Source organism: Mustela nigripes, chromosome 16 (assembly GCF_022355385.1).
Source record: "Mustela nigripes isolate SB6536 chromosome 16, MUSNIG.SB6536, whole genome shotgun sequence".
Classification (NCBI taxonomy): domain Eukaryota; kingdom Metazoa; phylum Chordata; class Mammalia; order Carnivora; family Mustelidae; genus Mustela; species Mustela nigripes.
The window spans coordinates 40,466,339-40,483,046 of record NC_081572.1 but is presented as its reverse complement, the minus strand read 5'-3'; the positions used below and the strand labels follow the sequence as shown (position 1 = coordinate 40,483,046).

The 16,708-nt window shown below is 52.3% G+C and overlaps 1 protein-coding gene across 1 annotated transcript in view; it reads left to right on the top strand.

The window, feature by feature from the left end:
• The first annotated feature begins 79 nt into the window (after positions 1–79).
• Positions 80–16,708, top strand: part of RAB11FIP4 (RAB11 family interacting protein 4) — a 113,615-nt gene continuing 96,986 nt past the window's right edge. Inside the window, exon 1 of the mRNA XM_059380507.1 lies at positions 80–238. Coding sequence (XP_059236490.1) covers positions 80–238 — 159 coding nt within the window. The remainder of the gene's footprint in view (positions 239–16,708) is intronic.

Sequence of the window (16,708 nt, the reverse complement as noted above, 5' to 3'; positions counted from 1 at the left end):
GCGATGGCGGCGGCGCGAGGCTGGCTGCGGCGGCCACGGCGGGCGGCGCGGCGCTTGGGCTAGCCGCGGGGCCGGCCGGATGGCGGGCGGCGCGGGCTGGGCGGGCGCCCCCGCGGCTCTGCTGCGCTCCGTGCGCCGCCTGCGCGAGGTGTTCGAGGTGTGCGGCCGCGACCCCGACGGCTTCCTGCGCGTGGAGCGCGTCGCGGCGCTGGGGCTGCGCTTCGGCCAAGGCGAGGAGGTAAGGGCGCCGCGCCGCGTCCCCGGGCCCCGCCAGCGTCCCTCCCCTCTGCGTGCCCAGGAAGGGCCCCGCCGGCGGCAGCCCCTAACCCCGCCCGAGCGGGTGCCCCGTTCCCCCGGCACCCCCGAATCCCTGGCCCCGGTGGGACCCCTGCTCTCCCCCACAGCTCAGGGTGGCCTCCCTGCCCACCTTCCCTCCCCCGCAGTGCGGGTCCTTCTGATGGGTGTGAGAACCCACCCATGTTTGGGGGGGCAGGAGCTGTCAGAACCCGGCCTCCAGGCCGCCCCGGGTCTGGGGGAACGGAATTCCAGGACGCGGGGTGGGGGCTGGCGCGTGCGCCCCGCTGGGCCTCAGCCAGGGGATGGAGGGGCCAACTAGGGGCACCCAACCCGCACAGGGAAGGATGACGACCTGGTGACCCTCCTTCGGGCTGGGATGGGCAGGCCTGGCTGGCAGCTGGCGGTGTTCACTGCTGCAGGCCCGCTGGAGCCAAGCTTGCAGAGTGTCTCCGTGGTAGGTCGCGTCTATCTGGGAAAAGCAAGAGTTCTGTCGGTTGTTAGCAGGGGAAGAATCAGAGGGTGGGTGTTGGCAGAAGGGGTGGGCAGAGGAATATGAATAAATGCGCCCATCAGCTAGTGTCTTCTTGTGCCATGGGCACCGGGACTGATGGCTCTGTCTGGGAGGGAGGGCAGGGCTCCCACCCTCCTGTCACTGCCCACTCTGACATGCTCCGGTTTTTTCCGGGGAACAGAAGCCCTGCCTAGTGAGTTTCCAAGGCCACTTAAGGCCTCAGGCTCTGCATGGGGAGTATGGGGGCCCAGAGCGTCATGCGGGCCACTGACTGGTATTCTGTTCCTGGAGCACCTCAGGCCTAGTCCACAGGAGAAGCCAGGATGAGGTTAGATTGGACCCATGCCTCTCTGTCACCCAGCGGAGGGGAGATGAGAGATAATCATCTGTCCATAGCCCCCTTCTATGGCCAGGGTTTGGGAGCAGTAGGTGAAAGACGATGAGGCAGGTATCAAGTTTGAGAACCAGGTACCCTGTCCCAGGCAGCTCAGTGCTGTGGTTCCTGTTGGAGCCCACATTTCCTGCATCTGTCGTGATTCTTCCCCTTCCCCGTAGGCAAACCCTCACAGCGGCGCCCTCTGAGGCCACCTGAGTCCCCAGCAGGCACCACCACCTTATCCCCGAGCTGGACCACTACTGTTGTTGGAAACTTCTCCCTCCTGCATTCTTAGAGCCAAACCCACTTGTCACAGAGTCATTACCATTTGGCACAGGGCCGCACATGGGTCTCTCTTCTATGGGGCAGCCTTTAAATACCTGAAAAGAGCTCTCCTGCCCCCTCACTCCTTCCTATCCACTCCTTCCCATTTTTACTCCTCTGGGTTGAATCCCCCCTTTCCTGAAGCGCCAGCCATTTCCATATGACCAGCAGGGGCCAGATCTGAGGCTTATGGCCCTGGAGCTGCCATCTACTAATTGTGTGACTCAGTTTTCCTAGTAATAGCACAGAGGGCTTGGGTCAGGAGAACTGCAGGACTGCTCCCATTCCAGCACCTAACACAACAGCAGGTGGTTCAAGGTGAGTCTGCCTTTTGCATGGTGGACCACACTTTCCATTCATATTGTCTTTCTGGCACCCATAGCCCCCAAGGATCTTTCTTAGAAACCTCTGCCACACCAGGACTCCCCTCAATCATGTAGAAGGGTCACAGTTTCCTTCCTTTTATAGCATAATCTTATATTATTACAGAAGCGGTTTATATGCACAGTAGGAAATTAGAAATATGAGCAAGCAAACGTAAAAGTATTATGTTCCCATCTCCCAAGCAGTTCTACTGTGACACCTTGGTCACATCCTTCCAGCCCTGCTTCTATGCCTGTATGTAGATTTGCCTCATAAAATGAGATCATGCTGTGCATACTGTTTTGTAACCTGATTTTTTTTTCCAGTAAATGATCAGCACTTTCTGCTTCAGTAAATTTTCATCTCATTTAACATGCAGACCTTCTTCACATTTCCCTGTTTGGCCCCAAAATGTCAATTTTTGCTGTTTTGTTTAAACCAGTTTCCTCTCTCTTGAGCTGTGCGATGCCTGAGTTGTTGGGACCCTTAGGCTTCTCCACTCTACTGCAATTCCTTTTCTAAAAAAGGAATTATCTTTTTAATAATTCTGAGTTGTTGAAGAGATCAGGCCTCTTGTCTGTGTCAGTGATTTCTTGAATTGAAACCTGCTACTTGGCCCTTATTCCTATTAAATTTCATCTTGTTCATTTCATCCCATTGAATTAGACAATAGAATTTAAATTCCTACCTCTGACACTCTCAAATGCTATGCTGCCTGCTGGTTGGAGAAGCAGGTGCTTTATGTCTGAGTCCGCAGGCTCATAGTAAACACAGGGCAGGACCACGGACAGGGCCTAGTTCTACTCACCCTGTATTGTTGATTGAGACCCACAGACAAACATTTTGCTGCCTTACTGACTACAAGGGAGGAAAGTAATTTCTCCACAGGTAGGGATCCCTTCAAAATTCTATGTGCTTGAGCGGTTTCTATTTCATTTGTTCAAAAATTAGGTGGTGATTCCCCAACCTACTGGTGTTCGACGGTGGAAAACTGCTGTTTATTAGATATGGGGGTTCGGTGAACCTCTCAGAGTTGGTTACCCACATTTTACCAACTACCACCCAGAACACCATGGATGCCAGAATCATTTGCACACATCAAAATATACTAGGTTGTGAAGTATTAAAAAACAACAACCATGAGGCCATACTAATATAAGTAAATGGTTGAATGAATGAATAAATAAATACTAGGTGACTTTCCCATATAAAAGAAATCATTTATATAGGTAATTCCCTATCAAGGAGGTAGAGCGTAAGTCCCCACCCTGTAAGTGAAGTGTCAGATGTTCAAGTGACCCCCTTCTAAAGAGCACAGTATGGAAAGGGGGGAGGAGTAACTTGCCAGCAGAGAAGCCTGAGAAGCACTACCTCAGCCACACAATCAAGGTCAACATCAACAGTGATAAGTTATGTAGACAGGGTGTACCCCTTATGTGATGTCATAAGTGGCACTTTACCTCTGTGGTCTTCCTTCCCAAACCCATAACCCCCATCTAGTCACGAGAAAAATGTCAGACAAACCCCAACTGAGGGATATTCTGCAAAACACCTTATCAGTATTCCTCAAATTTGTCAAGGTCATCAAAACCAAGGAAAATCTGAGAAACTGTCACAGCCACATGGAGCCTAGGGAGACATAACTAAATATAATGCAAGTGGGATCCTGGAATAAGGGTAGGATATTAGATAAAAACTAAGGAAGTCTGAAAAAAGTACACACTTGAATTAGTAATGGTATTATGTATGTAGAAGGTTGGCCTCTGGCATCCCCCTGATTTATTGGCTTAGGAATCATAGTATAAAAGAAAAGAAAAGAAAATTGGATAAAAACATGAGTACCTGAAATTGAGACACAAAGGTTGACCTTTTAAAGAATGCAAAGATGAGGGGAAACACCACTGTTCAAATTCTGAAAGTCCCTAATATATGAGAGCAGGAAAATTATGACAAGTACGTGGAACTATGGTTCGAAACCATGTTGGCTTCGTTTTTTTTTTTTTTTTAAGATTTTATTTATTTATTTGACAGACAGTGATCGATCACAAGTAGGCAGAAAGAGAGTGAGAGAGAGAGAGAGAGAGAGAGAGGAGGAAGCAGGCTCCCTGCTGAGCAGAGAGCCCGATGCGGGGCTCCATCCCAGGATCCTGGGATCATGACCTGAGCCGAAGGCAGAGGCTTTAACCCACTGAGCCACCCAGGCACCCCCATGTTGGCTTCTTATGTCTTGCTTTTTTATCTTCCCTAACCTTTCTCGGCCTCTGTTTACTCATCCATAAAGTGGGGATGATAATAGTCCCCATTCCATTGGGTTATGGTGGAACTTGGACCAGCACCCATGGGATGTGCTTAGTCCGGGGTCTGTGGATAGGCACACGGTCAGGACTGCTGCTGCTCTTGTTATGACTGTCTTTGAAACACCGGCATGCGCCTTTGCGAGGCTGTTCTGGGCCAGGGGTTCTCTGCGATTGAGGTCAAGGTCTGGGACTAGTCTGGGGTGCTCTCAGCACGGCCTCCTTGTTTGGCTCGGATTGGCCAGCTCCTCTTGCAAACCGTCCAGCACTCTGAGGAGAGAGGACCTTGAAAGCAGCCAGAGACGGATACACTCCCTGCCATACATTCTTGTCCTTTTTCCAGTTCAAAGACCCTCCTTCTTGCTAGAAAGATTGGAAGCAAAAGTAGTTGAGTGGCATCTCTGCCCTCTGTTAACACAGCACCAGCTCCTCTGAACCATGGGCTTGTCCTTCCTGTTGGGAATGGGGACCAGTGTCCAAAAGGGCGCCGTTCATTGTCTCAGCGGGGTAAGTCAGCTTTAGCCAACTAGGACTACTCTATAATTTCCCCCTTCTTTGCTGCTGCCCCAACTATGGCCAGAAGCTACTGGGACATGGGGCTCCTCGTTCGTATTGGGCAGGAGATGAAATAAGTGTCCTGATGGGGCTCCCTCAGTCCCCCCACACTCACGACACCATGAGAGCCATGCTGGTGCTGCCTGGATCTCTGAGCTGGCAGAGGGGTTGGAGGGTTGGGGCAGGGCAAGACTCCTCGGGAGCCAGCCCTGGGTGGGGTTCGGGGGACCCATCCCAGGTTTGTGGGCTGCTAGGGGCAGGGGGTTCCTGAACTAAAACTGAGTTCTGCCCAGGAGAGGGGATTGACTGCTGGGGAAGAAGCAGCCCTGTCTGCCATATCTGTGGCTGGAGCTTGGGAGGTAGGGAAGGGATAGGAAGAGAGGAGCCAGTTCAGGAAAGGTTCAGCCATTCTCGGAGGACAGTGGGAGATGCCGGGCAGCATGATCAGACATGTGCTTGAGAACAGAGGCTGGCTCTAGCAGAAGACTGTGACATACGGTCAGAGAGGAAGAGGAGGGTCTGGACTTGGGCAGGAGTGGCAGGCAGAGTCGGCAGAGGCCCCCCAGAATGATTCAAAGCTTTGAAGGGAATGATTCAAGGCTTTGTTGGTGAATAGGCCCCCTTTATGTGCCTCACCCTAATGGGGACATGCTTCAGATGGCAGAGCCCACAGACCAGAAGGAAGGCCTAGGTCCTCTGAGCTTCGAAGAACAGGTGGGGCATCTGTGGCCCATGAGGGGGGAGCAGAACAGGAGTGGGCCAGAGAGACCTTCTCTTTTCCTGTGCTTCTGCTCCTGCTGGGTGCTCCATAGAGAGTGTGGTCCCTCAGGCATGAGGGGCGAGTGCAAGGGACCGAGCTCTAGGAATGGGGGAAGGGAGACAAGCCCTAGCTGGGGTGTGGCACCCTCAGGCCTCTGACCTGCCGGCACCATTGTCTGGCTTGCTGGGAGGAGGTGCGTGTGAAGACAGCCCTGCGGGCTGGTCCCTCTCATCAGACACCCTTGAAGTGGCCGCGTCCACAGGGCGCACCTCTGTGGGTTCGAGCTTCCTTCCCCAGACACTGGGTTCCAGAGAAGAAGAAAGCTCCAGGTAGCGGAGGACTTGCTTGTGGGCAGATGTGGTCGGGTGCCCAACAGGGGCTAGAATTGGGTCTCCCAAACAGCAAGCCGTGCCATCAGTGTAGTTCCAGCAGCTGGAGAGTCCGAGCTCCCTCTGGGTGCTAGGCCTTCACCTTGTGAAGTAGGACTTACCCCTTTCCCACGTGGTTCCCCGAATTACCAGCCTGGGCAGGCAGGATGGCGGTCAGACCTGGCCCCAACTCTGAGGTCCAGGAATGTTTCCCGGCTCCAGGGAGAGAACCAAAGAAGCAAAGAAGGAGAAAGGAGTGCAGGGTGTGGAAACAAGGCCCCAGGGAGCAGTGCTTCGCCTGTGGTCGAGGGTCCCCGCATGCCTCCCCGGGATGGTGGGGTGAGAGGGGGGCCCCGGGATCCTGGTGGGTAGGGGGGCAGATGGCTGAGAGATCCCTCCTCCTCCCCTGGGCCGGGGGAGAGGAGGTCCACTGCCCCCTGCTCGGGTCTTGGAGGACAGTGCAGATTCGGGGCTGGTGACTGACCCTGTGCAACTTGGTGCCAGCTGGAGTACCCGCGTTCCTGGGTCCATTTCACAGACTTGGCAGGCGAGGTTCCTGCCAGACCCTGCAGTAAGTGTACAAAGGAAGGGGGATCCTGTGGGCCCAACCTGCCAGCAGTGCGCTCCACCCCAGGCCCTGAGCCATCCCACTGGCACAGAACGGGAGGCTGACGGCCAGCCCAGAATGACAGCTAGAGCTGGGCCAGTGGGGCTAAGGAGGGATGGGGGAAATGCCTGCTGACCTGGAAACAGAATGAGCGTCACGAGTGCGTTAACCGCTGTCTCCTCATACGCGCACACACATGCAGTTTGGGTGAAAGCCTTGAAATTTTTATAGCGTTGTCTTAATGGAAATACCTTTTGGATGTGGAGGTTGTCTTAATATATGTTTCCAGGATTTAAAAAAATTTTTTTCTCTCCATTAACATTTTGCGTGGCTACTATATGCCAAAACTCTTCCAGGCACTGGGAAACCAGGGTGGCCTGGAGCCAGAGAGACAGGCAAGGACGTAAAAATAGCCATCAGGTGGTGTGAGGCACAAGGAAGAAACAAAGTACGGAGACAAAACCAAAGGAGGATTTTTTTTTTTAAGACTTATTTGAGAGAGAGAGAGAGAAAGAGCAAGTGAGCGAGAGAGAAAGAGCACGGCGTGAGGAGAGGTAGAGGGAGAGGGACAAGCGGGCTCCCCACTGAGCAGGGAAGCCGGAGTGGAACTTGATCCCAGGACCCCAGGATCATGACCTGAGCCAAAGGCAGCCACTTAGCTGACGGAGCCACCCAGGCGCCACCCCAAAGGAAGATTTTTACCCCTAGAATGACTGCGGGATGCCTCTCCCGTCACACGGGGACATGGAGGTGGAACATAGCATGACGTGGGGGACCGGCTGCCCCCGCAGATGTCTGCAGGTGGCTGACCCACGCAGAGGCAGGAGCAGACCTGGAGGTTAGAGATGCGGCAGGCAAAAGGAGAGACTGGAGCCGGGCTGGGCGAGAGGTGCTGGAGGCACCGAGCAGGGCAGCAGCAGCAGGAGAGAAGCAGCTGGATTTGGAGACAAGAGCCCGCGGGAAGTAGGGTGGGAGAATTTTGAGAATTTGCTGGCTGGGGAAGAAGAAAGCAGGAGGCAGGCTGGGTGAGGAGTCAGGAGATGTGCCTGGCCTGCCGGCGCCGGGCCAGATGAGTCCAAGAAATGCGCCTCAGGCTTGCTCCTGCTGGCCAGCCCCTGCCTCCCTGCCTTCCTCCCTCCCCTTCACCCCCCACGCCTTCTGTCCCACTGCCCACAGCAGAGACGCTTTCTGAGGGAAGGACCTGCTTCAGGTGAGGTTCAGCCCCCCTTTAGAGGACAGACACAGGCTGGGGCCCCAGGGCCGCTGCTGGGCTAGCTTGAACATCGTATCTTCCCGCCTCACCATCTTCTAGCCGGGAGGCCGACTGCTCATCGGCCCGCCGATCCATCTGAGGGCTCCTCCCTGCACAGGGTAGGAGCTGACCAGTGCCATAGCTCATTGCTTGAACGTGCTGTCGACATGACTGCCGGCCCCCTCCAGTGGACCCTGCCTGGAGCCATCCCCTAATGAGACTTGGGGCTCTATGCTGTTCCCCCACCCCCTGCATCTTCTGATCCTTAGGGGCCCACCCCCAGAGACATACCTTAGGACCACCACCCCACCACCCCTGGGGTCACTCAAGGGAGATGCCCAGCTTCCTCCAGAAGCAGGCAAATTGATTGCGCATCAGCCTCTGGTGGCTGCTGTCCCCAGGAAGATCCCAATCTAAGTCCAGTACACACCTTAGGGTAGACAAGTAAATAGAGGGTAGACAAGTAAATAGAGGACTGATTTATACCAAAACAAAAACCAAAGGGGGGGGGGCTTGGAGCGCACTCAGTGCCTGTGTGGCTAGAACAGCTCCTCCAAGAGTGGGTGCCTCACTGCCTTCCTAGGCAAGCCCGTTCTGTCCTGACAAGTCTCTGGCTGAGTCCTCTTTCGCACAGTGAGTTGAGGTTTTTGTGTCCTAGAGCTCCAGTCTTTTGCTCATCCCTCCCTTTCCCCATCCATTGAACCGTCCACCTGCACCTTTGACAGGGCACCCACGTGCACATGCAGGCCGGGGACCTGCTCATCCAACCGTCCGAACAGCTGCCTTGCCATCGACCCATCCGCTCACCCGTTGGTCACACGGCCTTCCTTTTGTCCATCCATGGGTTCACCCACCCTTCCACCAGCCTCCGCTGCCTGTCCATTCACCGTCCAACCAGCATTTCCAAGTGTCCGCCACGCCAGGGCTGGGGACTGGCATTTTCAGGGAGTGACATGTGGCCATATGGGGAAAAGGCTCCGCCAGGACAGGGAGGGTGAGGGCTGGGGCCAGCTGGTGACCTTACGGAGTTGTGGATGGGCAGCGACACCCTCCCGCTTCCGACCCGCTTTGGAGCTAGCTGGTTTTGATTTCTCACTTCCTGCATTGGGTACTGAGTCTGGAGAGGGCTGAGGCCTTACTGTAAGTTGCAAAAACCTAGGTTATTGCAAAGGTGCTTATGATGATGGATGGGCCTGTCTCCTTATCTGTAAAAGGGGGGTCATATTCTGAGAACTGGAGATAAGGTGGAAAGACCAGCAGGGTGCCTCTTGGCATTCTTTCTCTACGCCATGACCCTTGTTGGCATCCCTCCTGCTCTCCATCCTAGCGTGCACCTCTGACCGCTTTCCTCTGCCTGGTACTTTTCCAGGCATGGGCCTCCCTGCCAGACGTTCTCCTGCAGCCACTAGTGACTTCTCTGTGGTTGGAAGGGAGGGGGAGATGATCTGTGCAGTCTGCCTTCTTAGCTCTCGTTCTCTCTCATTCTGGAATACAGCCCTAAGAACTGGAGAGGTGAAGGGAGTTGCCCAGGGTCCCACAGTAAGTGGAGGGGCTGGCACAGGAACCCAGGTCCGTCAGGCTCTCACACGGCCTCCTTAGCGCCTCCACATTCTTCCACGGTCAGGGTCCGGGGAGAACGACCCGACTGGAGTTTCAGAAATTTGACATTGGAGAAACCTCAAATCTAAGGCTTTGTCTGGCTTTCTAAATTGGGGGTGGCCTCGGTTCAGGGGCTGGAGCAGCACCTGGCCGGAGCCATAATTAGAAGCAGGTCTGTAATCTGCAGGGCGGCAGGGGCTGCTGTGGGGAGCCCCGAGTGGGCCCTGCAAGCCGGGCTGCCTTGGCTGTGATGGGAGGGCAGGTAGCAGCCAGAGCTGAGGTTTTAGGGCTGGCAAATCTCGCATCTCCACTGCTTCACGTGGGTTTCCTGCCAGGTGCCCCTCCTCCATCCTCTGCAGCCCCACCAGGCTCATAGGGCAGGGGCCGGGGCCGGGCTCCCATCAGGACACCCACCTGTGCCCTGTCCCCATTCTCCAGGCTCCTTCATCTTCTCGGCCACCAAGGCCCTGTGGCCCCAGCCAGCCTTGACCTCCTTTTGCTCCCCGTGCATCCATGTCCCTTCAGCATCTCCATTCGGGCTAGGCCACTCTCACATTCGGTGAGGACGCAGACTTCGGGCGCTGGTCTACTTTCCAGCTGCGAGAATTAATGTTACCCAACCTCCCACTGGCTCAGCCACACCCATAAGGCAGGGATGATATTATCGAGCTCTTAACCCCATGACACAGAGTAGATGTCGTAAGTATTCGTTCATATCACTGTTACCACTAAGTCAGTTTTCGGGGTGGGCTGTCCATTTTCATTCTTTCAGGGATTGTTTTGGGCACCTGCTCTAGGCCGGTTGGGGGCTAGAGGGCATACTGGTGATTAGGATAGGGTTCCTTCCCTAAGGGACTCCGCCCTGGGTGTGGGTGTCAGGGGGGCATTCTCTGAGGGAAGTCAGGGCTCCCCTTACCACCCCAGGCAGCGCTGGAGACTCGTCCCGCAGGGCTTGCCTGTGAAGACAGGAGACTCACTCTGCCTGGGGACAGGAAAGCATCCCAGGGGTGACGGTGGGGTGAGTCCAGATGGGAAGGATGGCTGTGCCAGGAGAGACACCTGCTGGGTGGGACGGATGGCCAGAGGGAGAGGGACCGAGCTGCCAGGCAGTGGGGGCCAGACGGGGCGGGAGGCGGGGGAGGAAATATTGAAGAGGGGGGCACAGAGGGATAAGGTAGCTCTGCTGTGTTTCAGACAAACCCGACTGTGGTAGCCTGAGCTGAGGGAAAGGCGGCCAACGTGGAAGCTACTGCCTCCGTGCAGGCGCGGGAAGGAAGGGGACGAGGAGATGGAGAGAAGGGGAGGGTCCGAGGGTGGCTCCCGGGCTGTCCCCTGGACTTCGCGGTGCTGTGCTTGATAAACGGGAGAGAGCGTCATCTCACGTGTGTCCTGTGCCCTCCTTTTAGGTGGTTGGGGGATGGGGTCTAAGCGCAGCTCAAGGATGTTAGCACACCTGCACGGCTCACGTGGCCTGTGAGGCCTGCCCTCACCCTCAGGGGTCCCTCCTAGGACAGCTGCTGTTTATCTCAAAAACAAAAAGGCTCCAAATATTGTTGTCAACTTTATAGGACAAGAAGGGTCACCAGCACCAAATTGTATTTTTTTTACCTTACTGTTCACGTTGTGCCCTTGGCAGTGACCCAGATGTGGCTGTGACCCGTGTGTAGGAGCTGTTTGGCTCCTTTCCCTTTAATGCTATTTCCTGGGCCAGAGTCCCCAAGGGAATCATGTCACCTGTCTGCTTAAGCCTGGCCCTAGGGTTGGTCCCCCCACCAGCCACTTTCAGTGTTTCCACAGACTTGCATCCACTCTGCACAGCTCACTGAGCCTGGCCCCCCTGGAGAGGTACCTGGGCTGGCCAGCCATCCCCTGGCCCCCGAGCTGGTAGGGGAAGAGTGGAGCCCAAAGGGAGCTTTGCTTGCGGGTGATGCCCCAAGAGAGTAGGCGGTGGGGGGTGCCAGAGGGAAGAGTCCTGGGGCCTCCCCCTAAACTTGACACCTGCACCCCACACTATGCTGGCCTCCCTCAGTAACACCAACTGTCCCCAGGGTCCCAGCCTGCCTGGACTCCGTTCCCAGCCTGGTGCCTGGCTGCCAGCGAGAGGACTGGCCTCTGCCGTGGGCTTCTCGAAACACGACTCTGAGTGGGTAGGGCCAGAAGACATCTGCTACCGTGTCCCAGACACTGAGTGAGTGGGTGGAGTCAAGAGCCCATTTGCCCACTTGTCTGGGCAGAAGCATTTGGGCTCATGGTCCCCCTTTCCGGGGCCGTCCAATGGTCTGGTCATCAGTTTCTCCCTGTCTGTCCCCTTCCCTGCCCTCCCCAGCCTCGGATATGATTTGCCTGAGGGTGCCTACTTCTCCCTATCAACAACAACACTGAGTATTGTTTTAAATCCATTTCCGCCGGTTTAATGGGTATGTAATATGTAATAGCATTTTCAAACTCGTATATGTGTTCATTTTTTATCGCTACGGAGAGTTTGCTGATTGTCCATGTTGCTTTTGGTTCTTGGTCTTTCCTTCTGCATAAACTGTTGTGTCCATCTCAACGACAGTTTGATGTTGTTTAATCAAGAGGAACTTTTGTTTTGATCTTTATTTTTTTTTAAGATTTTATTTTTATTTGACAGAGATAGAGAGATCACAAGTAGGCAGAGAGACAGGTGGGGGCAGGGGGGGAAGCAGGCTCCCCGCTGAGCAGAGAGCCCGATGTGGGATTCCATCCCAGGACCCTGAGATCATGACTCGAGCTGAAGGCAGAGGCTTAACCCAGTGAGCCACCCAGGTGCCCTGCCCTGATCTTTATATTTTTTAATTGTTTTTTTACATTTTTTCAGCACTGTTTGTCTTATTTTTTTTTCTTAACGTTGCTTTCCTTTTGTAATTTATTGACCACATTTTATTACTTGAAAATTTCCCTACATTTGAATATTTCTTTCTTCAATTATATCCTATCTGCTTTCTTTCTAATGGTATTTGTCATTTTCTTAGTAGTGTAGGGGCCAAGGGCAGGCTGCCCCATGTAGGCCACTTTGGCGTGAAGATTATTTAGAGTTAAAAGACAATCAAAGCTCAGCAGATTCACAAAAAGCTCTTTACTTCCCCCTGATCGCCTAAAAAGAATTTGGATAGAGGATCTTGTCTCCCTATCACCACAGTGAACTACATTATTATACAAACTGAGGATGGTAGACAGGGAGGAATCTGACAAGGCCTTTTTGATCAAAATCCTCACAGTCTCATTGTTTCTGAGTGGCCCAAACATTTGTTTACCAAACATTTACTCTTTTTCATCTTCTTATGAGATTCTTTTCCTCCCTCTGAAGCCCCAGACCCTTACCCCTCTCACCTCAGTTCAGGATGACTATACACCTCATTTTGCCTGACTGTGTTTGGAATTCCCATGTCTATGTGGGTTCCCCATAAGTACAAAATGAAATTTGATTTTCTCCTGTTAATCTGTCTCATGTCAATTTGATTTTTAGTCCAGCCAGAAGGATCTTGAAGGGCAGAGGAAATTCTTCCTCCCCCACAGTGTTAGGAACTTACTTCCCATCACTAGCAAGAATAAATGAGCTGCCTTCTTTCCAAACCTCCCAATTTGTACAAATATTTAACCCACTTGGGATTATTTATTTATTTATTTATTTTTCTTAAGATTTTATTTATTTATCTGACAGTCAGAGATCACAAGTAGGCAGAGAGGCAGGCAGAGAGAGAGGGAAAGCAGTCTCCCTGCAGAGCAGAGAGCCTGATGCAGGGCTCCATCCCAGGACCCTGGGATCATGACCTGAACCAAAGGCAGAGGCTCTAACCCACTGAGCCACTCAGGCACCCCAGGATTTTTTTTTTTTTAAGATTTTATTTATTTGAGAGAGCATGAGCAGGGGGAAGGGCAGAGGGAGAAGCAAACCCTGCTGAACAGGGAGCCCGGTGTGGGGCTCGATCCCAGGACCCTGAGATTATGACCTGAGCCGAAGCAGATGTGTAACAGACTGAGCCACCCAGGCACCCCCCACCCAACTTGGAATTTTTATGACGTTCATCCAACATTCAGTTCTATTAATATTTTAAATTTATTTCTAAACTAGAACTGATTTTGATTAGTTTATCCCTTCCTGGTTTTTCTTCTCACCTTTTATGTTCAAAAGGAAAAGTTAAAGAATCTGATGAGCCCCCAGATAGACCCTTCCTAGATTCAGCAACTGGTCACATTTTGCCACATAGGCTTTTCCGTTGACTCTGTCAGTGATTATCTGTTTATCTGTAACTTATCTTCAGTGCTACTTTGTTTCACAGAAGCATTTTAAGTAGGTGATGACGGCTCCACCGTTCCCCCAGAAACACTCAAGTGTCAGAACAAGGACAGTCTCCTCCCTAAGCAAGTGTCATGGTCCTGCCTAAGACCTATTATCAGTTCAACAGCATCATCTAAGACTCAGTCTGCATTCAAATCTCCTCATTTGTTCTCAAACTGTCGCTGCTTTCTCTTTTGATCCAGGATCCAATCAGAGATCACATTTACATCTGCTTTGTCATGTACCTCTTTCATCTCCTTGAAATTAGAGCTATCTCTGATTTGGGGGGCGGGGCTTTCATAGTCTCCCCATATTCCTTGAAGTCCAAGCCAGTTGTCCTAGAGGCTGTCCCATAATCTGATATGTCCAATTGTTTCCCTGCATTTTTGTCAAGGGGAGGTGACAGCGTGGACTTCTCAGAGCATCTAAGACACATGAAACCAGTTTGTCTCCTTATTGAGCTTAATCACTTGGTTAAGGCCATGCCTGCCTGATCCCTTCAGTATAATGTACCTTTCCCCCTTTATAATTAAGGAGCAATCTGGGGGATGGTGCTTGGAGATAGTGTAAATATTTGGTTCCCTGACTGCTTTTCACACAATGGCTTTAGCATCCTGCATAAATTACATTGCTAGTTACAAAATGGTGATTTTTTTCTGATTTTGTCGTTTCTTCTAGACATGGAATATCATTCAGTAAAGATCTTTTCTGAGTACCACTGCGGACTCATGGATTCTTTTCTTTCCAGTGTATTATAATCCATCACCACCATTCTTATTTTTGATGCTCAGAGAGATCTTTGTTTTGTTTTTGAATGCAACATAAAATTTGGATCAGCAGTTGGCATAAAATGTTTTTTTGGCATAAAGTATTTTAAAATCGAGACATCAATCATTGTTACATTTAAAAAATGCTCTCTGATATTCTTCACCATTTATGGACTTTTTTTTTTTTTTTTTTAATTTTTTTTCTAAGATTTTATTTATTTATTTGAGAGAGAGACAGTGAGAGAGAACATGAGCAAGGAGAAGGTCAGAGAGAGAAGCAGACTCCCCGTGGAGCTGGGAGCCCGATGCGGGACTCGATCCCAGGACTCCGGGATCATGACCTGAGCTGAAGGCAGTCGTCCAACCAACTGAGCCACCCAGGCGTCCCCATTTATGGACTTTTTAAGTGTATGACACATTTTCAAGGTCTTTATTTGGTATTGCTTTAAATTTATTAAATTGGCCATCTTTACTATATATTTAATTCTCCCAATTGGAGGAAAATATTACCATAAAGATAAATGTCTTACAATTAGGCTAAATTAATGTTTAATGTTGAATGTGTCTTGTTCCTACCAAGGATGAAATACTTTTTCCCCATTGATTTTTTTTTTTCCCAGCTGCATGTCATTGTACATAGAATGCAACTGATTTTTGTAAATTTATCTCATAACTCACCACTGGTATATACTCATTTATTACTTCTAATAATTTTCTGGTTGATTTCTTTGGATTTTCTAGGTAAGCAATCGTGTCATCTTCAGAGCAATTATTTTAGTATGTCTTTTCCTGTATTTATGACTCCAATTACTTGTGCTTCTTAGAGGGGAGTCACAAGCATTTCTAGAAACCGGTTGGGACGGGGGTGGGCATGGGACGTTGCTCTAACTCAGGAGGGCTTCAGAGTGAGGCATGCTGGGCTGGTGACCCCGTGGCCCAGCCACAAGTTAAGAAAAACAGGCCACTCTTGCTGCAGGAGGCAATCTAACTTAGAGGAAAGGGCTGGCAGGAGGTCAGGCATCTTGGCTGTGGATCGGTGGGGGACTCCAGCCTTCAGAGGCAGGCAAGCTGGGGGAGATGTGGCAGAGCCCGGGGCTGGACAGGTTGAAGCTAACCGGCTGTCCGCAGAGCAGAGCAGAGCGGGCCAGGGGCCAGGGGTGGCCGGGAGCCCTGGCTGGGGCTGAGCTTGTTCCCTGCGTCCTCGCTCTGGTCTGGGACCAGTTGGTGGAGCCGGTGAGTATAAGGGTTGGTGGGGCTGGCAGAGGCAAGGGCCCACTATCCTTTTCTTACTGCTCTTTTAAATGGACTGACTGTCCATCACTGCCATTAAGTAGGATGTTAGTACTTGGGTTTTTGGTGTATAATCCTTAGCATGTTAATAAAGACCACCCTCTTTTCCTTTCTCTGTTCAATGCATTTGTGATGTTTGCTCTTTTTCCAGTTGATGGAAGGGGGACCTGATGGGCCAGGCCTGATCAGGAGCCCATCCCCAGAGGCTGGCCCCCAAGCTCCCTGGAGTGGGAGGGTGTAGTTCCCCAAAGGAAAGTCAAGGCACGCCTGTGGGGTGAGGGGCAAGTGACCCTGGGCAGTGAGAGATGACAGACCGCAGGGCAACCCAGGCTCTTAGTGCACCCATACTCTCCATCCCCAGCCTGCCCAGCAGGAGCAGGATGGGCGTTTGGTTCTGTGTTTCCCCGGGGGGAAACAGACCATAAGGACAGCAGCTGGGTTCATGCACTGCTCTGCCCCCAGCACCCAGCCTGGCATATAGCAAGGGCGTAGCAAGTGTTACTTCAACATCTGAGTGAATGATTGTTAGTGCAAAGGGACCAGCCCAGACCCCAGACATTAGTTCCTACTGAGCCCCGCCCTGAAGTCTTCCCTTGGTAAGCAAATCCCTCTCTGCCTCTGGGGGCTGCCTGATAAAGGTTTGGGGGCTGAGGTCTTTGTGGTCTAGGACTCAGGCTCTGGGGGCTGGATGAGTCAGAGGTCAAGACCCAGTGACTTGCTGGCTCTGTGACCTGGGCCAAGTCTCTGTACATCTTTGAGTCTCACCTGTGAAATGGGGACACGATAATGCCGATCTCCTTGACAGTGGACTGAGAGAATGAGGCAAAGCCCACGGCACGGTAAGCACTGGTGCACGCTAAGCCCTTTATGTGGGGGAGCTGTTTTTCTGAATCCTCTGTGGCTGAAGGGACATTTACAAGAGGATGTAGGGCACTGGTTATAGCCTGACACCTGTGCATCTGCTGCCCCACCCCACCCACCCCTGTGTGTGGTGGGGGCACTGGGTTGTCAATGATCATGACAATGGAGAAACATGTGAGCACAG